The sequence below is a fragment of the Amblyomma americanum genome, chromosome 4 (assembly GCF_052857255.1).
Source record: "Amblyomma americanum isolate KBUSLIRL-KWMA chromosome 4, ASM5285725v1, whole genome shotgun sequence".
In the NCBI taxonomy this organism is placed as follows: domain Eukaryota; kingdom Metazoa; phylum Arthropoda; class Arachnida; order Ixodida; family Ixodidae; genus Amblyomma; species Amblyomma americanum.
Window position 1 is genome coordinate 199,948,669 of NC_135500.1, and position 26,297 is coordinate 199,974,965.

The window sequence follows — 26,297 nt, forward strand, 5'->3', positions numbered from 1 at the left end:
AAAATCGAAAAGAAAGAAAGAGAACTTGCTTTGGGGCTAGTTGGTTCACGATTGAAGTTCTGAAAGGTGCAAAAGACACACACCCAGGAAAAAAGGGGATGACACAAAGAGCGCCTTCGTGTCATCCCCCTTTTTTCCTGTGTGTGTGTGTGTGTCTTTTGCGCCTTTCAGAACTTCAATAAAGAAAGAGACCCTGAACAAAAATTTTATTGCGGCGCTACGACGCCGTTCAGTGACGCCGGTCAGTAGACTTATGCGGAAGGCTTCCCGCAGAACAGCACCAATAAGCGGCGGAAACACGTGCTACAAAAGCCCCGCCCAGTGGAGTCGATTTATTTTTCAAGTATTCCGGTGTTTCTGCAGTTTCCTGTATTTTTGGTATTTTCGGTTTCTGCGGAATTGAACAAGATGACTGTCATCATTTGAAGACGGAAGCGCGTCTGAGTACAAAGCCTCAACCTTGCCCACGAAGAGTATGGTGCCGTCCTTTCTCCTTCGAATGAGAAACATGAACGGGTGGTCGACCCGGATGATGCGCGGTACATGGACGGACTTGTGCAAGGTTGTACCGGTAACGGCTGCCGCCGTGCTCCCGTTCTCATCCACTTCGATGACCACCTTGTGCACCACGTCGTCCACGTGAAGTCCCTCGTGGTCCGTGATGCCAGACAGGTCGGCTTTGTGGGGGTCGAAGATACTCTTCAGACCTAAGATGCCGAGCTCCTTCTTGAGGTGGACCATAGAGTCGACCTTAAACCTGCATATGAGAATTAAAGGCGCTTATTTTCCCACAGAATTTCATTTTCGTATGGCCGACGCATATTGAAGTAACTGGCCGATTCTTAAATGTGCGCTTGCGGGAGCATAGCCTGCCTTTTTTGGAAAAGAAGGCCACTTCCCCATTTATCCGAGCACTGAAACACGACCCTGTTTGTTAAAAACACTGCTTTGTTTAGCCTATACAGTATCTACAAGAATAAGCACACGTTAGTTAGCTGCCCAGAAATCGCCTTGAATGAAAAAGAATGATATTTAGACAGACCTGACTGATTTGTCTTGTTTTGTGCGCACCTTCTGTCGGTATCGTGTATAAATTCATAGTTTTTTTATTAAACCCCTGCTTGCGAGTCGGCGCTTGGGGTGTCCGTATCGAGCTTCGACTTTCTTCTGTTGGGGCTCTTTCAAAAATGCAAGGCCACCCAGCTAAACTGCCCGTATTACTTCAGAAGTTAATGTGCTGTAGAGGCGAGCTATTCTAACTTAGCCGTAGCCGGCTTATCCACCACATATCCTCGTTATGACGGATACTAACCAACCAGTGGCTAGTGCCCATCCTATTTTCCTTGTTTCTTGAGCCCTATTTCCCTATTTATGCTCCTTACGGGATACATGGTTTGGGAACTATTGGGAACTATTTGGGAACTGTTTTACTTTCTAAAGCTTTGTGAAAATGAACTGAGTTTTGGAGATTTACTCTATGTAGAATTTGGCCAAGTTAAGTGCTTTTCCATGAAAACATGCCACACAGATGACGAAACTGAATCCAGGATGTTTCCTTAGGTTACTGGTTGCTGCACTCTAAAATATGGGCCATGAAAAGAGAGCAGGAATTGCAAAGAGATTTTCAGCTGCCAGAAGAACTGAGAAGTCGTCGAACTCGGCGATACTATATTACGAACCTCTCAGCTGTGAAACGGGCAGTGAGTACGGGAATTGATTGATTGATTGATTGATTGATTGATTGATTGATTGATTGATTGATTGATTGATTGATTGATTGATTGATTGATTGATCAACTTAAATTTCCATCAGAAACGACGTTTCTCCCCGGCCCCGGCACGCAGGCTTGGGAGATCACTTTGTCGCGCATCAACCACAAATGAGGGGTAACCGAAGCGTCAGTGAGCGGAAACCTATGCTGTAAAAAAAAAATGACCTCCAGCCAGCCGCATGCAGAGAGATGAGGACAAAAAAAAATGCCTGGAAGTTAACGAGAAGATGTTCTGCTCAGCGACCACAGCACTGGACGAAAGAGGCAAGCAGCAAAGCGCAAATTACAGGAGGCACACGACAGTTACAGCGTATCATGCAGTCTTGATGGCATCATGGAATAAGACAGAGCATATCCAGTCTTCGAAGCCAGAGGTAGCTACAGCCAACGCCCCGTGATTCCGCGCTCTGTGATGAGACAATTGTCAAAGCCGTTGGAAAATGTACCTCTCTCCTTTCGGTTTGTCGCTGTCACCACGTGCTACTACCTCAACATGTTCGAAAATTGGAAAGTTTGGCCTCAGCAGTGAATGAAATGCACACACTATAGAAAAAAAAGCATCTGGCGCAACATGTAAGATGTACCGCAGCGGTGGCCTGGTGGCTTGAGCATCCGTCCCACATGCGGGAGGTGTGAGGTTGGATCCCCAGTGCCGCCTGGTACCTACCGGTGACACAATGGGTACAAGCCTTCCCCTGGTCTGGTGCACGGCTTAATAACAATAATTGGTTTTTGTGGGAAAGGAAATGGCGTAGTATCTGTCTCATATATCGTTGGACACCTGAACCGCGCCCTAAGGGAAGGGATAAAGGAGGGAGTGAAAGAAGAAAGAAAGAATGAGGGGCCGTAGTGGAGGGCTCCGGAATAATTTTGGTGCTCGGCTTCTTGAGGGTGAAATGCTTGGGAAATGGGTCCTTGACTCCACTTCGAGTAAAGAATCATCATCTTTCTTTCCTGTAATTCCTTTACCTGCTTCACCGACCGGTCTACTTAAACCACTGACGCCCCATCGATTCCCGATCCAGGTTTGAAGGATATTATGGACCGCTACTCTCTGTCGCAGACATCGTGTTCAATCGGAATGGTAATGCGCTTGTGTTTGTGCAGAGTCCTGCACTCGAGTGTCCGACATATGCGGCTACAGAGGCCATGGTGGCATTAACAGAAGCAGCAGACGCACATACAACAGTTCGTGGACTCCTTTTGCAACTACTAGAGCTCCTGACATAGTAACTCAGAATTTATAGTAGTGGAACCTTTATAGAACTTGACAACGCTGACAGGTAACGTCGCCGGTGTTTGTGCTACATGAAACTTACCACTGCTCCTGTGGTAGCAAAATGTGTCGTAAACAAAACGGGGATACCAGAGTAGAGAAACCTCGGTTCTTTCGTCCCATTTCGCAGATAGTGGGAGAAGTTCAATTTACCTTGGAAGGTACACCGTGACAACTCCCTCCTTAAGATGCCCCAGTGCCACGTCCAGGGCATGCAGGGAAAGGTTGTTCAGTTTGTCGATGCCTTCTTTGTCTCTAGGTAAAATAATCGTCATCGTGTAGTCTCCTCCTTGATACGGCAAATCAAGGATTTCAGCATCCAACTCCTCAGAGGCACCGTGAGAGGCCTTGACTTGACCTACCATTGTTTCCACAACGGTCCATCTAGAGCCCCGATTGTAAAATGGCCGCCTCTTGGTGCCCGCGTTCCTGAATTTCGTCATCCAAACTCCCTTGAAGTAGACGCAGTTTAGCAGCATCAGTTTCGTGTTGGCTGGAATAGTCCTCCCGAATAGGTTCGTAATGTGACCGTTGGTCTGGTGCTCGACCCACTTGTTAATATCCTCCGCGGCTTTCGCCGGCTTCCCCCCAAAGTCCAAGGCAATCACGTGGTTGCCGAACATTTTTTTCAACGTGTTCGTGAAAGCAGGCAGGACGTCAAAGCGCTGCTGAATTGCAGCTGCGTTGGCAATGTTCAACGTCGAGTTGGATCGGGCAAGCAGTCTTTGCAAGTAGTCACTTTGCTCGTGCAAGACCTTATCCCTCGGGATGTGGGCCCACCTGTAACCTAGGGCATAGTAGAGTTCTTCCCGCGTGTTCCCATTTGCGCCGGCGTAGGCCATTGTCATTGCTGCCAAAATGCTGTACGGAGAGTAGAACATGTTACTCCTTTTCGGCAGTGCATGCAGAAGGCGAATGGCCAAGTGGTTGCTGGCAGCGGGCATTCCTGTCTGCTTCCAGTCAAGGCAGGCGGCGACAGTGACCAAGACCAGCACCACCTCTCCCTTCATTATTAAAATCCTGTAACGAGACGAAAGAATTGAATTGCTCGGAATCGACATCGACTGTCTTGGCTAGCGTTGGCAATCCAGTTGATCTGGATTAACTTGGGTTTCATCAGATAATCAAGTGCCTATAGTTGCTCTGCACAGTTATCGATGTGTGATAATGAACAGATCATCAGCAGATTGAAAATAAGATGTAAAATCGGAGTAACTGCTAGCATCCACACAACTTTTTTTATGCCAACTGAGATACAGAGATACAAGAAGAGGCCAGAGAAGTCACTGGAAAGTACACATGCCATGAATTCACTCGCGAGCTTGATGCAGGAAAGCACAGTACGTGCTATCATTTTGTGCGTGTAGCTTCGAGTTTTGAAATATGATTAATATTACTCAGGTGGTGTGCGTACTTAAGCATGATAAAGGATGAAAGTTCTGCAGCTTCTTCGTAATCGTGAAACGCGCTTTGACCAAGTGCTTGCTATACTGATTAAAATACTATGTAAGGTTAATTATTCTGTATGGTTCAAAGTTTTATCGAAGATTTTAACCGTGATTTGTTTCTCACGCTTCCTCTATCTCTCTTCTGGCTGATTACGAAAGCTTACACAAAGTTTCCTCCTGTCACTGAAGGCCTCGTTTTCTGTTAACCAAGCAAATTTATTGTTTCTGTCTGGATATAACCAACGATTCTTTTGAATTCACTACATTCCTGTTACGCAAACAAAGTGTCTGCAGACATTGAGGCTGAGGCGGATATACCATGCAGCCCGCTACAAAGCATTTCAGAAAAGAAAAAAGTGGGCGTTTCAGTACAAGAGGTAAAACTATTGAAACAACCAATCAAGCAAAGAAGAAACAAAATCCACGCACTGCCCTTAAAGCTGAGGGCTCCTAAGGTTACTAAATGTTTGTTTTAATTTCGGTCACCTTTTATTATCGGCAGCCAAGACCAAAATGAGGAAAAAATTGACCATGAAAAGATAGTGAATATTGACTACAGACGCCTTAGATGCGGTTGCACTCCAACTATGCCTCGACATCTTCGAAGTCTTCTTGCTGAAAAAGCATAGATGCTCACCAAGCAGGTCCCGCTCGTTGCGGTACTCGAGGTTCATGCAGGTTCCCATTCGAAGCCATTAGCGAGGAATATCTCCGTGCGACAGCATAAAATGGCTTCAAAGAATGTATCGCCACATGCGCAAGGAGACGACTGAAAGCTTTCCTTCCGAACCACCTTTATTGAAGATATCATCGAGCAACGAAGTGTCAAAACACTCGACGTTCTTCTCAGTGCATCTAAAACGAAGGTGACGTGCCGTGTCGTGGTCTTTGAATGGAACAGCTGGGTCGCTGGTGTCTTCGTAATTTATAACGGGAGCTTCGCGAAGCGGACGAACCAACGTGCGATATCAATTCGTGCGTCTGTTCGATTTTGCAAGCGGAGAATTACGACTGAAACTGTAAGAGATGCCTTTGCGATGCGCAGCCCTCAAAGCAACATTTTCTCAGCAAAGAAAAGACCCTTTGACTTCTACTCTAAGCGCAAGTGCGTCGTTGCTTAGACATTTGTTTAGGCCTCTTTTTGAGGCTGCTGAGAAGGTATTTTTCGTCGTTTCTCTTGCCCGAGAGCACCGTGCTACGGTTTATCTAGAAGATTGAAAAACTATCACTGCAGCTAAGGGAGGGCAGAAAAAAAAAGCTGTTTTGGTTTTTTGTAGCACGCGGAAACGCCACTTGCTTTTAAAGAATCGGTTGTCGCGTGAGCAGCGTTCAAAAAATGCGCTGAGTAAAACATAGCTAAGGCGGCAACCATTCTCGACAAAGACCTTACGAGCACGCAGATATCAGCAAATCATCGAAAACGTGTGGGGAGGGGGGGGGGGGTATTCTATGTATATAGCGAGAAACAGAATAATGAGAGACATAGAGAAAGACAACACTTAATTCCACAAGTCAATAATCCACAGGGTGGAAGAAATTATTCAAGTGGACTGTTTTACTTCAGACCATGCTGTTTCTTCTCTTACAATAGGCAGCGCTTACTTTCCACTGAGTGTCACGGACTTGACTATTTCGGTGAATTATTAAGACACTGGTTATTCGTTCAATATCTCGCTTTCAAACCCATTATAAATGCGTAGTGTTTGTGGGACCAATGGGGGCTGCATCTATAAGGAAAACTGTGGGATGCCCATTTGGAGGCTGCAGCCAAGCGTGCACCGAGCAAGGCTCTGAGATATTCTGGAGAAGAAGTAGAAGAGCAGCGACTTGAATCCTCATACTGGACGATACCTTACTGCTCCTCGTCCAGTTGGCCCAATTCTATAGACATTCTATTCTCTATTCGTCTTCGCAGTCTAGGAAACCAGCATGTTGGACTGAACTTGCGAGGGTGCGACTATTATTCACTACCTGTAAGCTAGCCTCGTAGTACTTTGCGAAGCACTTCGCTTACAAATCTCTGCAGGACAAGTTATAATGACACAACGCAATTCACTGCTCAGAAAATCCACTCGATTGTGTGTGCCAGCATCCAAGCGTTGGTCACACAACTTCCCAGATCAGTTTCCTTCAACAATGCAATTCATTCAGTTCGCGTAAACTTAACGATTGATAAAAAAGGCAGCACTCACGAAATGTGCACAGAAGGCTAACGCAGGCCAGGCTATCATCGAAACCGATTGCTTGTCTTTTCTTCTGTAATTTTCTGACCGGAGTTTATCTTCAACAATTATGTAGGCGTGACACTTACTCGTATGTAGCATCTGACATTCTCTATTTTTTACTCTATAATCTTGTTGTTGTCATAACTGCTGTTTTTATCGCGTCATGCACCACGGTCACACACCAGCGCACCGAGGGTAGTCGGCACGGATGGACCCGAAGCTTTTAGTAACTTGTCCGTAAACTATTAGCGCACTATACTTACAGTGACGCTTAATGGCCATTTTGCTTATAGGTATCAAATTCTCTCGTGGTTTACACTTATGCGAGTTTAGTCAGAGGTCAAAGGTATCGGCGGATACAGCCTAGAGAGCAGCTAGTCGTTGCGAAGTTGTGAACACACAAGGCGTGCACAAAAAAAAAACCGCTTAAGGCATTTCGCTTGGTCGCCCACTTACTCGCAACTCAAGTTCGATAACGTACAACGCAGAACGATGCGGCTGCTACGCGTGTAAACAACAGGATGAAGCAACACAAACGAGCTAGCAGTCGATGCCGGTCAGCGCGAATGGCTGTAGTCATTGCTCACTTTAACTCGCCCGCTGTTTTCTCCCCGGACAAAGGTAATGATAAACGTCAGTATGTGATGTATGCGTTACGAATCAATAACCTACCGCCAATTTTAGATAGGCGCCATAAAAGCGGGTCACGGGCATCCACCAATTTCGGCATGCACATGCGCTAGAGGTGACCGTGGTGACCTAAATTAAATGTTGCCTTCTCATTCTTGTTATGATCATAGCTTATTTCCATTCATGCATCTGCGGGTGTCAAAAAGCGCTCTACTCTGGGGTGGAAAAAAATATGATGCGCTCAATGCATCTTCCCTGTGGTCGCTCCGACAATAGTGTCTCCATACGAAAAACGCAAACCGAAACATAAAGCCAAGTCGACTAACCGGTAGACCTGTACACTTCTAGCACGCTATGCCCGTCACGTATTGGGCGCTGTCTCGGACGGGGCACACAGGGCCGCGTGCAAAAGGCGAAGAGTCAATTACGGCCAGCTGCCACAGCGACAGGAGGCGATGAAAAGAAGGGTGTAGGGGGTGCGAGATTAATGATTTCTAATGTCTCATCACCGTCGACGACAGAAAGCGATCTGCGTCTGTGTGCGCACCAGTCACCCACGGAACATGGCTCGAAGGTCAATTGGGAAAGGGCTGTTTCAATTAGGACTTCTCAGGCGATGCCATTTTCAGCATGCTAACACCGGAGTGGGATCCCACTGAACGTTTCCTATCACGCAGTTGTAAACTCTACGTAGCCTGCAAAAAGGAAACTGAGAGACAATGAAGTCTTTGTTGTTCTGAATGCCAGTATGCTAGCGTCATTCAATTTAACAGCATGAATATTGTACTAGCAGCCTAACATATAATCTAACGACGGCGAATGAAAATAGAGGCATCATAGCTTCTTCCAATTTACAATGCGCTGACATAGAAGCTAAGGACAAAGTAACTGCTCGTTAAGGCCTACCGGGTTATAAAGTCGTGTCGCTTCTCCTAGCAGTCGTCCTTGTTAGCTTAGTTGGTGGGTGAACTGCCCCAGAGAACTGATGCTCCCTTTACTGTAATGTACTGCCCTAGAATACATAAAGACACGGGAGAGTCGGGACATCGTGAGAGACACGGTCTCCGTGCTGTATCCCTTTGCTATGTCACACATTGGACTAGCGCATAAGCTGCTATTGAAACAAGAGCTAGCATGCGGCTCAGGGTGCTGTTGTGTGAAGTTTAAAAATCGACCTCAATCGGCGTCTTATTCATGTCTTGTCTTTTTGTATTTCTTATTTTCGACGCTATGGCTTGTACTGCATGGTCGGAATAGATTTTTCTTGAGTGAACGGGCGCGTTCGAATGCGTGCGACGCTTTTCCGTTAAAAATCGGCTTCAAGATGTGTGACGAGGCCTGTGGGAACAAAAGCGATATCAGTGTTGCATATTATCAAAAATTAAAATGCGCTTTATTCGAGATACGTGCATTGATTATAACCTAACGTAAAATGGCACAACTATAGTTCAGACTACGCGCCTCTATGCAAGTTGTTAGGATACAGGTGCCGACAAAATTAAACGGAGCACGCTGTTGCCTTCTGACATATATCACGCGCTGCCTAATTGATAATGGCGGCTGTGGAATGTGCAGGCAGGTGGTGGATGCTAGTGCGTTTTGTCATCGACAAATAACTTGAAGTCATTTACAACAGAAAAGGCGTGATTACAATTAGAACGCAAGATCCTGCTTTGTTTACTTTCGTTCGCGCCTGTAAGTGCTCAACAAATTAATAATAGATGCCGCAGAAGGGCTTCTTTCATGTGAAGGTACTTTTTCTCAGAAAAACCAGTCACACAAATTTTTATCGTCCCTAAGAGGCACCAGCATACAAAAGCGTTCGCAAGTATTGGACTAAGAAACGCTCGACATCTCAGTTCTCATTTCTCTGAGAGATGATGCGAACCACTAGCAGGAGCATGACAAAAAGATTGAAAACAAAATTGGCAGTGGCTTAACTTTGCTAACCGTAGAATTCAGCGAAAAGCAAGCACGCTTGCTAAGCGTCTGAGGCTCGTCCGTGGCAGCTCGGCTACACGCTCGCGACAGCCGTTCTATATATACCCACGTGGCTATGACGTCGTATTACATGGTCTTACGACAACCCATCGGATGTTCTTAAGGTGAAAGGTCAACCCAAAGGTATCCAATGTGAAAGGTCAAAGGTCAGAGGTCAATGCAAGGTCAAAGGTCAACTGACGGTCATGGGACGAGGTCAGACATCAAGGATTCGGCCCCATAAATGTACCGCATACGGTCATACTCGGCTAACGTGGTTGGGCTGAAGGTCGTTCAAGGACATTCTCCGGCCTACGCGACGACTGCTTTACCTAGTGTAGCGAAGCTTTTCGCTTCAGAAAGGCCGAAAGTAGCCTGTATCACATATTGCCGCTCGCTGAGCTTTTAAAACTGTTGTGCTGCAATACTGATAATGCTTCGACTATCGGGCACTGTCTCCTGCCCAAACCGGCGTGCTTTTTCTTCGGTGTCCTGCTAACCTGCGTGCCGATGCAAGCGACAGTCCCCCCCCAGCAGCGTTTTTCATTTCCTTTCTTCTGCAAGAGGGAGCCGGTTGTGTAGTTGGAGGTTATCTTTGGATCACCCTTCAAGCGATAAATCACTCATAGCGAAGACGAACGTCTGACGGTCATTAGGACGATGCGGTGGCTTGCCGAAAAGGATTGTGGGGCTATCGCCTCTATCAGCGTCTCCAAACACGGTATTCGCATTAGCTGCTCATTCACGGCATCTGCCGTCGTAAAATACTTCGATATCAAACTTTGTGGCATTAATCGAACACTCGGTACAAATCGCCGTCTCGAGAAGCACTCTGCTGGGCTTTTTGTTATTTTTTTACACCACACGGGGTTACTGGGTCCACCTGTACGCCTTTCGCTTCAGAAGGAAATTTATATTCCGGAGAAGTGCGACTACTACTGCGCCTTTCCATTTATCAAAAACAATTCCGTTTGCTTTCTTTTTTTTTACGGTAAGTAGAGTCCAGGAGGGGAGGAACGCATAAAAAATAAGAAAATCAGATCAAGTGGTGTAGTTCTAAGAAAAAAAAATAAAATCAGTGAACTTCCTGTGCTTTCCAGTAAGGTGCCAGGAGCTCCCCGCTCTGGAGTCATTCCGCAATTACAAATAAAATGTTTGCAGCGTCCTTTCCAACTTAATCAATCTCACCCGTGCTCAAGAAGCATTGGACGCAAGGAGCGAATGTAGGTGTCTTCGAGCGATGGCAATAGCAAAGACACTCATGCTATTTTATCCCTTATTTTCTCCAGTGCAGCATGCGGACGACTGACACAAAGATTTCGTCAGGTATATAGCCTTGCAAGTGCGTCACTGTAAAACGTAAACACTTAATGATTTCACCGCACTAAGTTTATTCACTTGAAAATACCAACATAAGAATAGTGCGGTGCAGAGCAGAGCAATGTACACAGATGCAGTCAAAATCCAATACTCGGTAGGGGAAGCAATGTCATACTTACTTTGAAAGAGAATACATGAGGCTGTCAGCAGTTTCAGGAAGTTAAGGTCTCTGTGTTACAGATACCATCATGATCACTACACTAAATATCTGCGCTGCAGGCCACAGCCTCTTCCGTCGTTCTCCCAATAAACATTGTTTTGTGCTAGCTGTGGCCATCCTACCCTCCCAAAGTTGCTAACTCGTACCCCCCCCCCCCCCCCAACTCTCTTGCGCCCCATACTATGTTTGTCTTCCCCTTGGAGTTGGGTCCGTCTTGCCTATGATCATTTCCTCTTCTTGATTTCACATAGAATACCCTTAACTTACGATTGTTACGATCAATCCACCCTGCTCCCTGCTTGTCTGTAAACGCATGTCTCTTAAGCTTCTTGCCTCCAGCCTGCCTTGTCAAATCATTTCTTTAGTGTTATTTGTTTTTTAGATGGGCAAAATGAAGGGCAGGTGGCTTCTTCTAAAAAGCGAACGTCTCCTCTCGCATATAAATAAGCAAGAAAGCAGCAAACTGGTTCCCCCAAAGTTTGTCTGGCAGTTCCTTGATGTGACCGGCATAAATATCGGGCTTAAGCCCAGCAATCCATCAGCCCATAGTAATTTGGCCTTCGTGGAGCGATCTCAAAAACCTTGCTGGCCCAGTTTGCATTTTTTTTGTTGATCTCGGAGTGATATAAGTGGCTATTCTATTTGAATGAGTTTTTTATGAATTCTATAAGCAAAATTGAATAACAACCTCGCAATCAGCAGTAAATGGCAGCTGGTTTTTGCGTAAAGATGGGGCACATCTGAGCATACATTATGGGGAGTGTTTACGTGGTAAACCGGAATTCAGAAAACAAAACCAACTCACGCAAGCCCTAAAAGTCCACTCCATTGGACCCACTGCTTTTAGAGGAGCCGAAATGTCCTTAAGATTGTATTGCTGTTCCTTATGGCTGCATGACACGCTGAAGACAGCAACGATGTCCTGATTGCCAGAGCTCACAACCAGTTCGGCCCTAACCTGCTGAAGCAGTTGGCTGTTGAAGAGGATCCTCCAAAAAACGTCTTCTTTTCACCGACTAGTGTCACTTTCACCTTCGCCTTGACATACGCCGGAGCCAGAGGCAGCTCTGAAGCGGAGCTCGCATATGCGCTGGGCCACAACGCCGTGGGCCTCACCGACCGGTCGTCCGTCCTCAACGCTTACAAGAATATCCTAGAACTCACCAACTCTCCGAATGTCACTTTGGATCTTGCCAAATTGGTCTTAACCCGAGCCGACGTCACGTCTTGGGCACCTACAAGCAAGAGCTGCGAGAATTATTTGGCGCTGAGCTCAGGTCGGTGGACTTCGGGCCAGCCACGGTCTCCGAAGTGAACGCTTGGGTCCGCGGGAAGACTGGAGGCAAGATTACAAATCTGCTTACCGAAGAGCAACCTCTCGACTCCCTACTGGTTCTACTCAACACAGCTAAGTTCAAGGGACTCTGGGTGACCAAGTTCAACCGAAACTACACGAAGTCTGAGAGGTTCTTCAACTTCGGAACGTCTGAGGTCGCCAGGGCAGCCATGCACGTTCGCAGTCAGTTCAGGTACTTCAGGCTCGACAATCAAGGCGCAAGCGCGCTGGAAGTTCCTTACCAGGGCGAAGAGCTATTCATGGCCATCGTGCTACCGGACGACAGGGCAGGCGTACCAAGGCTGAGGAATCAGCTGAGCCTCGAGTTGCTGAGGAACGTTAGTGAGCACGCGTCGTTCACCGACATAAACCTGCGGCTGCCGAAATTCTACCTGCAGGCCCGGTACAACCTCGTCCCAGCAGTGAGGACGCTCGGACTCAGCGACGTGTTTGGTGAGTCGGCCAATTAAAAGGGAATCAGCGAAACTACCGTCGTCCGTCTCTCGGACGTTTTGCACAAGGCTGCCGTTGATGTCAAAGAAGAAGGCACGGTGGCTGCTGCGGTGGCAGGCGCTTCGTTCGCCCCCATATCTACCAATTACCAGCCGCCTCCACCGTTAGAGTTTACGGCCGAGCATCCTTTCTTGTTCTACATCAGCCGTGCCAAGACGGCCGCGTCCTGTTCTTGGGGGAAGTGTATGAGCTTTGATACTAAACCACACTTATCTTAAGTCGTGTCGAACACCTGATTTTCAATAAATCGGTGCTCTGAGAATTTCTGCTTGTTACTTCACCTGACCCCTCCACGTTACTTTATAAGTAGAAAATAAAGTGAGCCGTCTAAGAAAAAGGAATTTGTTGCTTCAGCAACAGCTGATTCCCGTAGAATAAATAAAGGCCTTCACAAATTTTGCGTATCGGTTTTCGAAACATATGAAGGCCGAACTGTCGCTGATAACTGGTAATTTTTCTTGACAAACGAAAAAGCTACAGGAAAAATATATTTAAAACTCACCCGTGAGGCTGATACAAACGGCGATTTACGCGGGGTGCTAAGCCGTCATTGAAGAAGAAAAAAAAATTTATACAAGGCGAAACGTACAGTAACGTGTTGCGTGGCTGGTTCCAGCATTTACCGCTTTACTAGGAAATTCAAAAGGAAAATTAAAGCTGCTAAAGATAAATCTCTCAATTTGGGCATGATTACTAAAATTGTCCAGAGAAATTTTAGAAGTTCTCCTCTGACTTCAAAGGAACTACCCAACTTTGTATACGTGTCTCGTGGTGCTCGTGGTGCCGCTGACATTGCCGATCAGTGCAGGTCGTTCTGTTGAAGCGTTTCTGAGTACGACAACCTTGTGTGTAAGATCTCATGTTCTTCAAACAAATTGCGCACAGTGTCTATCACTGCGAATGACTTTGAAGGCATGTTAAAAGCCATAGGGCGGTAGCCAACATATTCCAGTTTAGGACCACGTAACATAAGCATTCAATTATTAAAATAACAAAGAAGCAGCTGTCGTTAATTTTCACACTCACTTCACACCAATGGAATTCCTTACTATTGGAAGCTTTCTCTGCCCATTTTTAAAGCTGGCAAACAACAAATTATTCTTTACATTCTTTCTAATATATCTATTATTGTAATTAGCCAGGTGTTCAATGTTGGCGATGTTGCTCATCGCAGCTTTCTGAGCTAATAACTAATAATCACCTATTCACTTCAAGAAGCGGGCGCCATATTTTAAAACTTTTCTAATACGCATTTGACCGCGTTGACCATAAGCGTTTCGCTTTGAAAATAAATAAATATATAGAATAAACAACTACTAGTTTGGTTCATGAGTATCTACACAGCGGACGTCTATGTGTTGTGGTCGATAATGTTAGCTCCTCATGCTAAAATGAGAAGCCCTGGGTCCTTCAAAGTTTCGGTTTGGGACGTACATTACCCTTCATTTAAATAAATGACATACGCCTTGGCACAACGTCGACAATAAAAACTTTTCACTGATGAAAGCGTAATACATCGCCCAATTAACACCATTACCCACGGCGTGCTTCAGTGTAACGACCTACATTAAATAAAGAGAAAATGGTACTTTGATTAGCAGATGCGTATTGACCCTTAGAAGTCCAAGCTGCTGCGATGTACCGCTTGGTCTAACTTGCTCTTATTTAATTACATTTTAAGTTACAAAATTGAAGCATATGTGTACAGATTTAATGGTCTTTGCAATTTTATTTCGGTTCACCTTTCATTGCAGGCTTATTGCGATTACATCTTCGTTAACATATTAATGATATTATTTTTTTATTTGATACTGTCAGTCCCATCAGGGACTGTAACAGAAAGGGCTCTGAATGATACAACAAATAAGGTGCGTAGCACACATTGATTACACATCTTAGTGCCTTTCTCTGCACCCATTAAATTTTTTTTTAATGAGCTTGTTAGTAAAGCGAAACCAAACGTTGCAGGCGTACTCTAGGATTGGTCTGACAATGCTTTTATATGCTAGTAATTTTGTTTCTAGGTGCTAGTTTAGGGCGTCTGTTAATGAAGAACAGTTGTTTTAGTGCAGTAGATGGGATGATGTTAACATGCGAATCCCATCTGAAGTCAGAAGTTAGTTTCACACCAAGGTACTTATGCTCAAGGACAGATGCAAGATGAATATTACCAAGCATTTACTAAAAACTTGATGTGTGCTTTTTCCAAGCTATAGATAAAAGAACTGTTTTATTTAAATTGATATCCATCTGCAAGTCCTGACACCACTGGGACACTGCTGCTAAGGCGTTATTTAAAACTCTATGGCCATCAAGAGAGTTAATTTCCTTGTAAAGGACGCAGTCATCTGCAAAAAGTTTAATATTGTGCGAAACACAAGGTGATAGGTCATTTATAAATATTAGGAATAGTACTGGGGCCAGGACACTTCCTTGGGGTACTCCCTATGTAACTTTAGTTGTGGCTGATTTGTCGTTGTTAATTTCAACAAATTGCATGAAATTACTAAGTTAGTCTAATCCAGTTTAGTATAGGGCCGGTTCCTAAACTTAGTTGAAGTTTTGCAATAAGTTTAGTATGCGAGACGCGATGAAATGCTTTCGAGAAGTCTGAAAATATGAGGACAATTTGTTTTTGGTTTTTAATGCTTGTGGATATGTCATGTGTTATTTCAATTAGTCTAGTAATAGTAGAAAGGCCCTTACGAAAGCCGTGCTGACACGGGGTTAAAATGTCATTTACTTGAATATAAGCGTTTATGCGTTTTAAAACAATATGTTCTAATAACTTACATACTGTGCTCGTTAGTGATATAGGTGTGAAGTTCGAAGGGTCAGATTTATTTCCTGATTTGTGTATCGGTGTTATATTGACGGTTTTCCAATCCCTAGGGAGGGTGCAGGTGGATAATGATTTGTTAAAAAGTAGTACTAGGAATTTAGCAATCCACTCGGCATATCTATGTAGGAATATGTTAGAGATGTCATCAGGCCCTGGTGCTTTCGTAGTGTCCAGATTTAGTAAGAGGTTTAACACTCCTGGTTCAGTTATCGTTAGTTGGTTCAGTTGTCACGCCGGCGCCACAGTTCGTCTTCAGCAAAGTTTCTGTTTTTTGTATTAGATGTGCTCTGCTTTCAATGCATTTTTTATACCTAATCTTTGTTTTACGACATTTTTATAATTTTTCATTATTGTTAGTCTCCTCACTACCGCTATATAAAGTCCAATAGGGAAAGTAGGGTCAATAAATAAAAATTGTAGTTTAATGAAAGCATTGCAGTATAAATGGTCCGGCTGCCCTCTGCTGCGGCGGCCTCCCACCGCGTCGCTTTGAGTTTTGGACACCACCACACAGCGCTCTTCTAATGAGTCCTCTACACAGATATCGTACTGACATGCCATGTGTGACTGCAGAATCTACTCACCGCCGCAAGCAACCGCCATTCCCTCACTATGCTGAAACTGCAGCGGCGACTCAGTGCCTGTAGCGTGCAGCTGCTGAGCACGGGGCACGTATTCGAAGCGCGCCTCGTGCTGAGCAGCTGAACGCATGGCTGCGGCAACCTCAGTTTAAGAGAGACGAGATAAAGCGTGTGTGTACTGAGAATCTGGTGCACGATTAAAAACCATATATGGTCGGAACTAATCAGGGCCTCTCCAATACTTGCAATTTCACGCGAAAGTTCATTACTATTATCAGGGCGCTGCACTTACTGTGAAATCTTACTCGTGGCGCTGGCATCGTCAGCAGGATGCAATTTTAATGCGAAAGCCTTTAACGGCTCATACTCGCGGTGACCGTCCGTCCGTTACATCGAAAGCCTGTAACAGTGCCAGCTGTGACCCTCCCCCGCCCCGGAGCACACCCTCCTCGCCCCTCGGCGAGAGGTGGCGGCGCCGAAGCGCATGCGCAGCTGCGCATAGCAATAGTGACGTCACCTGCACCGGCAGGCGGAGTGAGTACGCGGTGCGACGGTGCTCCTTCGCCAGACGTGTCGTTACAGTCGAGTGAGTGAGTCGGATGGCTCCCAAGCCAAGCAAGGGGCCCAGTGCGTCCGCACCAAGCGGTTTGGACAAGCGCAGGAATGCAGATTTCCCCAGCACGAAACGGCGGAAGATCAATCAACGAATGCGTAAACGGCGGCTCAAGGCAGTGCAATGGCCACAGGCTTTCGCCGAACACACTTTAGAATTTCCAGTGTCCTCCTAATTTTTATCCTTTTTCCTGTCTCTTCCCAAAATAGCCCGAGGTTATGCATTGTGAAATAAAGTTCCAGACATCTACACAGTTCACATATGCATCCGCCGCGGTGGCTCAGTGGTTATGGCGCTCGGCTGCTGGCCCGGAAGACGCGGGTTCGATCCCGGCCGCGGCGGTGGAATTTCGATGGAGGCGAAATTCTAGAGGCCCGTGTGCTGTGCGATGTCAGTGCACGTTAAAGAACCCCAGGTGGTCGAAATTCCCGGAGCCTTTCACTACGGCGTCTCTCATAGCCTGAGTCGCTTTGGGACGTTAAACCCCCATAAACCAGTTCACATATGAGAGGAGGAGCACGAAGATACATTTACATGATAAACTCCCAGGTCCGCGTAGTAAAAGAGGTGCATCTAATCAAATGAAATCAAATTTTATTTCAGTATTTTGAATACCGAGGAAGCGCAGAAAAAAACCATACTAGGTTTGACGAGGTCTGTGTTTCCTTATAAGGCATACAGCGTAACAAATACACCGAGTTATGACAATTCACACACGGTAAACATGAAAAAACAGTAAACATAGATAGCTAACGAATAACCAGCAACTATATATACTAACATTGATCGTATATAGAAAGACAAAAACATTTGGAAGCACCTATACAATATCTAATGCAGGAAAATTTAAGTGACGGTAGTTTGTAGGACAACATTTGGTGCCCATAGTGCGGACTCTAGAAACCTACCAATGTGCATTCATTGGCAAGGAACGAACACGTTCTTTCGCATTCAGACCTGGAAGGTACTGAGGGAATGTGACATTGTGCTTAACTGATGCTTGATAACATTTTAACAGCGTAGTATCATACTGAGCAATTATGCGTGCAAAGTTTAAAGCGCTAAAATTTAATGCCTTGTCCTACGGCGCATTGGTAGCCAGACGCACCGCTCATTTTTGCAGTTTATACAAGTTTTCTTTTTTTGTTCGTGTCTTAGTACTTCACAACAGGTGACAATAACTCATCTGTGACAGAAACGGACTTCTAAATAACGAGACATCATTCCAGTGTACAGAAACACACGGACAAAGAGAGTAGACACTACGAACGCCGGAAACCACGAACGCTGGATGTCTCATAATTATACCCAGAACCGACTAGCCCAGCTATCTACGCTCAGCAATGTTCCTTCTAAATTAATAGCTTGCTATTTTTCCGCCAAAACAAACGTAATTTGCTCAATATTGTAACTGTTTTATAAGGTTTAATTAGAAGTGCTTTAAACTCTTCGGCCTACTATATGCGTTGCTCAAAAAGTACACTAAAGCTCTTAATAGTGTGAGGAAATTCTACATCTGTGGAACCAAGTGTCAAATGGACGTCGCTGTCGATGATGCGTTGTTTCGGCCGTAAGAATACAGGCTTTGCTTAACAAGATTTTTGGTTAAAAAGTTCGTACTACTCAAGGCGTTCAGGAAGATGAGGCGGCATGTTCAAGCGAGCAAGGTTTTTAGGTTTCTATGGCAGCTTGAGCGACAGGCACTGTTATTTCTAATTTCTAATATGACAGATTGGCAGTCAAACAACGCGCACAAAAAATACCCTTCTAACTGGCCTTTTTTTTAAAGCGATGTTTATTGACTCAGGGCATAAAGGTTATGAAATGATGGATGAGGAGGATGCTTAAATAACTGAAGAAAGGCCGGCTGATCTAATAAAATCAAGTAGTGAACGATGATGTGATACCTGTGTTCAAGCGATATATGAATCCGGATTGTTCGGTGAGTGGCCCGCTACCGCCAGGCGCCGAATTCTTGTCGGCTTCAGCGCCGAGCAAACTCACAGCAGGTGGTGAATGTCCGTCTTTGTTATAAAAATGGCGTTTTTATTTGTAATTTGGGAACAACGATTTACTTATTACTAATTTACAAATAAAGCAGATTTGAACTACAGATACATTAAATACTAAACAGGTTAGTAGTGGGACAGTGCCACTTTTGTTACAAGTGACGGATGTGTGATTTCCCTGGCGTTTGTTCGGTGGAAGCGAAGTGCATTGGCGGCTAAGAACATACCTAGCGCCCACTCGGCCCACCTGCTCATACTCAATTTTGTGTGTTACCCTATACATTTTATTTTCTCCTGTCAAACTTATGTTGTGCTCAGTCCCCTTCCTACGTCTCCCGATTCTTAGGTGATACCCTGGTGTAGATGGGTGCCGCTTAATACCCGAAGAACAACAGCAATGGCAGCGTTACCCTCAAGCCGTAACACCCAACTTGCTCACATTGAGACATTTTTAGATTTTTCGAAGCGCTGCAACATAGCTCCAGAAGGAGTGTTCAGATTTGCCATATTCACGCTTGAGCGCATCGAAGATAGACTGCATACTTGTGACCCGCCTTCAATGATAAATAATTTTTGGAAAAAAAGAATCACAGCAAGCGAGCAAAACAATCCAGGTGATAGAAGACTACTTAGCGGTGGCGAGTCTAACGCGAGACGACACCCTTCCAGCAAAAGATAGGAACCTTCGCCACATATCAATTAAAGCGCTCTCAGGCTACCATAACATATGCTGCGCATTTCAATTCTAGCAGTACGCTCCGGTTCGTGGGTTAATAGAAGCTTGTGTTTCTAAGTGCAGTTCCCGCTCAGTTTAATCGTCATTCTTAAGTTTGTGGCCGTCATCGTGTACATTGAAAACGGCTTCGATTGAGCACAGTAGCTCGGGTTTTCCCCAGATTATCGAACACCGCTGCGGAGAAAATAACAGCCCCTCTGAGTCATTCGTACGCAATTTGTGGTCGGTCGAACGTCTTGGGAGCGACCCATCGTTCCTTAGAGCTAGTACAAAAAAAAAAAGCTGCGAAAGCGACGTTATTGCAGAAGACCAATACAACTTATTTCCTTATAAAGCACCATTCGAAGCCTGGTGATTCAAGCGTATTTCATTTCACCTTTTTACGGTTCTTGCCAATGAGCTGGTCTCGGAAGCGACACCTTCGACACGAATTAGAAAAACAAGGTCTCAGGCACAGTGACGATAATCTCTGTCTGCAAGAAGAAAATGGTGCAGATAAACAGAAGCGGTCAGTCATGTTTGCTTTCCAGAACCGGATCCAATAATTTGTTTTATTACTGTCGGTCCCTGGGTCCTTGAGTGCATGCGGGACTGAATACAAAACATCCACGCTTTGCCGCGGCAGCAAGTGGTGATAGTGTCTGTCATCCGAGAGCGAACGCAGCCTCAAAGCAGCCCTCGTGTATTGCTCCCCGCCTTCGGCAACAAAACATGAGCTTCCTTGGAAGACTTTCCACGACAGAGGAAACAAAATGCCGTCGCTGCTCGAAGTAGATAAACTTCAAGCGCCGGCAAAGATAGAAGTAATCGTCTGCACTTCAGTCGTCCAGCGCTGCGTCTGCATAGAGGTGCAATCCGAGAGCTTCTTCGTTGGCGGCCGCGTGCCGAAGCTTAAATAAAAATACAAGGAAAAAAAACAGCCCAGCACGAGAAGGTTTAAAAAGGAGGCGTCTGCGGCCTTCAGACTGAGGAAAACATCTACGATGTTCTCCAAGTTGGTATTTCTGGCGGCGCTCGCGTTGGTCTCGTCAGAAAACGACGATGCACTGCTCGCCAAAGCTCACAACCACTTCGCCGTGAACCTCCTCAAGCACCTGGCGACCCAGAATCCCTCGTCCAATGTCTTCTTCTCGCCAACGAGCATCGCCGCCGCCTTCGGCATGGCTTACGCCGGTGCCAGAGGAAGCTCGGAAGCCGAGCTCGCATCAGTTCTCGGACACGACCAGGTCGGCCTCACGGAGAAGTCCAGAGTTCTCGCGGCGTACAAGCACCTTCTCGAGCTTATGTCCTCACCGAACGTCACTCTGGAAGTGGCCAACATGGTGCTGGCACAGAACAGCTTCCAAATCGTCGAGAGCTACATTTAACAGCTCCATGACATCTTTGACGCGGAGCTGAGGTCTGTGGACTTCGCCAACGAAGGTCCCAGAGTGGCCGCTGAGGTCAACGCCTGGGTACGCGGAAAGACAAGGGGAAAGATCGACGGCATCCTACCTGAGGGTCAGCCGTTGGACATGATTCTATTCATCGTCAACGCCGTCTACTTCAAGGGGGCCTGGGTGACCAAGTTCGACCCGGCAAGAACTGTAAACAAGCCGTTCCTGAATCTGGGCACCACGGAGGTCAGTAAGCCAGCGATGCACCTCACAAGGCGCTTCCCGTACGCCCGCCTTGGCGCGCTCCACGCCGCCGCCGTGGAGATCCCGTACTCGGGAGACAGGTTCAGCATGGTGGTCCTGCTTCCGGACTCCCCGACGGGGCTCGCCGCGCTCAGAGAGGGCCTGTCGCTTGATGTTCTGCAAGATGTCGGCAGCAAGCTTATTTTTAATGAGGTCGTGCTCAGGATACCCAAGTTCGAAATGAGTCTTCGCTACGGCCTAGTGCCCGCCATGCGAGCCCTCGGACTCAACGTCGTTTTCGGAGGCGGCGCCAACTTCACCGGCATCAGCGAGAGTACGCTGGTCCGCATCTCGGACGCCGTCCACAAGGCGGCTGTCGAGGTGAACGAAGAAGGGACTATCGCGGCTGCCGTGACGGGTCTCTCTTTCGCGCCTATCTCGGCTCTCCACGCCCCGCCACCACCCATCCAGTTCACCGTGGATCGGCCCTTCCTCTACTACATCCGAGACAGGAGCAACAACCGCATCCTCTTCATCGGTGAAGTGCACAGTCTTTGAGGTGCGAGACATCGTCCTCCGCTCTCGGCGCAAGAGAAATTTATACTGAAGAAGCAATACCACACCTCACACTCGACTAAATGTTTAAGAAAAAAAACACGCAGCGTAAATGTCAGGTAATAAAGTATGCATACTTTTGCCGCATTTCCAAGGTTCGTTTTTATTCCCCGCCAAATAATTCAGAATAAAAAAAGCTATCCGTTGTGTAACAAGCAAACCTAGCTAGAGGCTTTTTTATAAATGCCTAATTTGCCTTGTACCAACCTAATTTCCAATCAGGCTGCCTTACTTTGGTTTAAAGGTATCTTAGTAATGGTTGAGCCGCTGATTGTGTGCGCAATAACAACAAAACTTGTCCAATAATAAGGCGTGACAACATCTTTAGCGCTAAAAGCTATCAAGCACGTTCACTATCACACAAGTCGTGTACATTTTTGTCTGTTAATATACTACCATCTTTGATTTATCTATGTTTGTATACGTCCCATAATTTACACAACGCCACAGAAATAACATGTCGCCCGTCCGCTGATGATGCGATGATTCATTTTATAGGCTAAGGTTTCCCACCCAATATCTCACTTTCCTACATCCATTTTACACTTCGCTGCTGAACAAAAGGGGCTAAAAATCGGCGGCTGCTTGCTCTTTCGAGTTCACTTTCTGCTCGTCTCACAATGTGTTTCTTTTTTATCAAACTGATGCCGAGTGACTAGCTCATCATAAATGTCTAGCGACAGCGTTAAGGCTCTCGTGTGCCGAAAATTCGGCGGCGGCGGCGGCGGCGGAGTTTTGAGCGAAAAATCCCCGAGAAGCAACCTAGGTCGGCCACCTAGGTTACGTGACCTTGTGGTGTCATCACAACCTTCCCACCGGATCATGAGCGAACTGCCCCTCGTGGCAGGTGGCAGCTAAATTGACGATTGGACCTGAGAGGTTGCCCGAGAAGAGCGACCTGTGTCCCACAAGCCCCACGGGTGGCAGCAGCTGCCATCGCAGGGCAGTGGCACATCGCTTAACCGCTGCACCACTGCGCCAGGAGATTTACGAGGACTCCCAGGGATCTATGAATGCAAAGTAGAGAATGACCAATTCGACATTTGTCGACATTAACCTGTTAACGCTATCGCGTCATACCGTTAAATAGATAATTATTTAGAAAAAATAACTTGCACTCTTCGTAATTTTGTTCCGCAGTTAATAATGCACAGGCAGAAACCGAAATAAATTGCTTGGTTAGCGAACTAAATGACTGACAAAGTTTTCACCCAGTTCGTAAACACTGCTAGTTTTTCAAAAAACGCCGTAATACTTCAAAGTCGCTTTTTCGCAGTTTAGCAAACACCACGTTTTTGGTATCGTTTTCTGTCGTCGTCGATGCCGGAAAAACTGCTGACAAACGCTAATTAACAAGAACTAGGCTTAAAAAGCGTCTCATCAATTAAATGTCCTGGGTCTGTAACATAACCTCTATTGTTCTTTACGTTACTGCCAGCACAGTCTCGATTGTTGCATCCACATAGGAAGAACTGCATTAGGTCACATAGCCTCAGCCAGACAGAAACCTCTGGACCATACCGAAGACGTCATCAGACGAGCGCGTACCGGCGTCGCCGAAGTCGTCAGCCAGCTTGCTTATGTGTTAACGCGAAAGACTTAAAGGCCCCGTGTCGTCGGCGTCGGCATTATCGGCGTTGTGAGCGGTAAATAGGGCGGCCCAGGCAGCCAACTCCGGAGAAGCAACCTAGGTACCCAACCTAGGTCACGTGACGTTGTGGGGTCATCACAACCTACCGACCACATTGTGTAGCAGTTAAATTAACGGATGATCGCGAAATGTTGCTCGGGAAGAGCAATTTGGGTCGCACAAGTCCCAGCGGTGGCAGCACCTGTTATAGCAGTACAGTGGAGCATTTCTTAACCGCTGTACCATTGCGCAAGCAGCGGTATCAGGACTCCCAGAGACGTATGAATGTAAAGTGCAGAGTCATCAATAACGCATATATGGGCATTAACTCATTAACGCTATGGAATCATATATATAAGGAGGAGCTTAAGTGTCTCATAAAATTTTTAAGCCTCAACGGCTTCACTCTTGCCTGAACGAGAGCGAAAGGAAAAATGAAAAATAACTAAACAAATTCTTCGAAAATAACGGAATTGGCTATTTTATTACCGGACTTACTGCTTTGAAATCAAAACTGCAACGAGCGCGGTCATATGAATAAGCGACTCTAGAGCAACAGTGTTTCGACAAGGGCACAGAAGTAAGGTATAGGAAGCGTATTGGCGCAGGTACGGACAAACAAGGAGAATCAACTAAATAAAGGAAAACGACGCTCGTAAGTGGTTTATTCGTAGACTTTCCGAAGCGGTAAAAGCATCCCTTAATCGATGCATGACTACAGCCAAACAGTGACGATATCTCGGGCCATTTTGAAAAGTAACGCAGGTCGATTACTTAGGTAGGAACTTTTTCCTAATCTAAATGACCTACATGAGCTCACGTGCTACCTAGGGTGTGTGCGGTGGCTCAGTGGTTAGGGCGCTCGGCTACCGATCCGGAGAACCCGGGTTCGAAACCGACCGCGGCGGCTGCGGTTCGGTGGAGGTGAGACGCAAAGGCGCTCGTGTGCTGTGCAATGTCAGTGCACGCTAAAGATCCTCAGTTGTGGAAATTAGTCCGGAGCCCTCCACTACGGCACCTCTTTCTTCCTTACTTCTCTCACTCTCTCCTTTATCCCTTCCCTTACGGCGCGATTGAGGTGTCCGCCGAGACGCGAGACAGATACTGCGCCATTTTCTTTCCCCAATAACCGATTTTCATTTTCAATTAGCAATAAAGTTAAACTCACTGCCAAACACAGGCTCGGACAACCGCACAATGAAATGGACAAAATTATTCGCATTTTTATTGTTATTATCATGATGGTCTTCCACTTTCTTGTAACGGCCGGTTTTACACTGCACCGCAAATGGAAGGCCTTCTCTGGTTGACATAGAGAAATATGAAGCCCAGGCAAAGATAGACCCACTCGTCTACACTCCAGGCGCCCGGCGCTATGTCTGGCGAGAGGTGCAATCGGAGATCTCCGTCGGAGCCACGAACGAATAGAAAACAAAAGAGTACGCTAGGGAAAAAATACTGGCACGGCTCCGTTTAAAAAGAGGGCTCTGCGGCCTCGAGCAGTCCAAAACATCTACGATGCTTGCCAAGTTTGTCCTCCTCGGGGTGCTCGCACTGGTCTCCTCGGAGACCGACGATGCACTGCTGGCCAAAGCTCACAACCACTTCGCCGTGAAGCTCCTCAAGCACCTGGCGGCACAGAATCCCTCGTCCAATGTCTTCTTCTCGCCAACGAGCATCGCCGCCGCCTTCGGCATGGCTTACGCCGGAGCCAGAGGCAGCTCGGAGGCTGAGTTGGCATCAGTGCTCGGACACACCGAGGTCGGCCTCACGGAAAGACCCAGGGTGCTTGCTGCGTACAGGCAACTGCTCGAGCTTACTTCCTCACCGAACGTCACGCTGGAATTGGCCAACATTGTACTGGCTCAGAACAACTTCGAAGTTGCCGAGAGCTACAAGCAGCAGCTGAGCGACGTCTTCGACGCAGAGCTGAGGTCCGTAGACTTCGCCAACGAAGGTTCAAGAGTCGCCGCAGACGTCAACGCGTGGGTGCGTGGAAAGACGCGAGGAAAGATTACCAGCATCCTGCCCGAAGGTCAGTCGTTGGATGTCATTCTCTTCATCCTCAACGCCGTCTACTTCAAGGGGACCTGGTTGACCCAGTTCGACCCATCGCAAACCAAAGACAAGCCCTTCCTTAACCAGGGCACCACGGAGGTCAGCAAGCCAGCGATGCACCTCAGGAGACGCTTCCCGTACACTCATCTAGACGCACTCCACGCAGGTGCTGTGGAGATCCCATACTCTGGAGACAGGTTCAGCATGGTCGTCTTGCTTCCAGACTCCCCGACGGGGCTCGCCGCGCTCAGGGACGGTCTGTCGTTAGCGGTTCTCGAAGACGTCGACAGCAAGCTGAGCTTCAGAGAGGTCGTGCTCAGGCTTCCCAAGTTCGACATGTCCCTTCGTTACAGCCTGGTGCCTGCAATGCGAGCCCTTGGACTGAACGTCGTTTTCGGAGGCGGTGCCAACTTCTCTGCTATCAGCGAGAGCACGCAGATTTACATCTCGGACGCCGTCCATAAGGCGTCTGTGGAGGTTAACGAGGAAGGGACGGTCGCAACTGCCGTGACAGGTATCTCGCTTGTGGCTCTCTCGGCTCTCCACACCCCGCCACCACCCATCCAGTTCATCGTGGATCGTCCATTCCTGTACTACATCAGAGACAGGAGCAACAACCGCATACTTTTTATCGGTGAAGTCCAGAGTCTTTAAAGCACGAAACCTCCTCTTCTATTTCCAGAATGAGAGAAATTTCACGCAGCATAAAGCTAAATGGTAAGGTCTACAAAGCTCTTGTCGAAATAAACTGTCTAGTTGACGAACATTTCTTCGACTTGTTTCTGAGACGGCTCATAAGTACTGATGGCCGCACTACGCTGTTGGGCAGTGTCCCTCACCAGCCACATTTCTTTCCTAAGCTTTCCTTCGAAAG

The 26,297-nt window shown here is 46.7% G+C and overlaps 2 protein-coding genes and 2 pseudogenes across 3 annotated transcripts; 3 read left to right on the top strand and 1 right to left on the bottom strand.

Moving 5' to 3' along the window:
• Positions 1 to 306: 306 nt before the first annotated feature.
• On the bottom strand, positions 307 to 5,214 carry LOC144127508 (iripin-2-like). Its single transcript, XM_077660503.1, has 3 exons — positions 5,134 to 5,214; positions 3,202 to 4,068; positions 307 to 757 (listed from the first exon to the last, which is right to left on the bottom strand). Exons 1-3 carry the CDS (start codon positions 5,190 to 5,192, stop codon positions 340 to 342), a joined length of 1,344 nt encoding a protein of 447 aa, XP_077516629.1. The 5' UTR covers positions 5,193 to 5,214; the 3' UTR covers positions 307 to 339.
• A 4,323-nt stretch (positions 5,215 to 9,537) lies between these two features.
• LOC144129969 (iripin-2-like) lies at positions 9,538 to 12,677 on the top strand. Its single transcript, XM_077664022.1, has 2 exons — positions 9,538 to 9,547; positions 12,280 to 12,677. Exons 1-2 carry the CDS (start codon positions 9,538 to 9,540, stop codon positions 12,675 to 12,677), a joined length of 408 nt encoding a protein of 135 aa, XP_077520148.1.
• Positions 12,678 to 20,454: 7,777 nt separating this feature from the next.
• On the top strand, positions 20,455 to 21,822 carry LOC144129046 (iripin-2 pseudogene; annotated as a pseudogene).
• A 2,287-nt stretch (positions 21,823 to 24,109) lies between these two features.
• On the top strand, positions 24,110 to 26,189 carry LOC144129047 (iripin-8 pseudogene; annotated as a pseudogene). Its single transcript, XR_013313855.1, has one exon. The product of XR_013313855.1 is annotated as an iripin-8 pseudogene (transcript).
• The last annotated feature ends 108 nt before the right edge of the window (positions 26,190 to 26,297 follow it).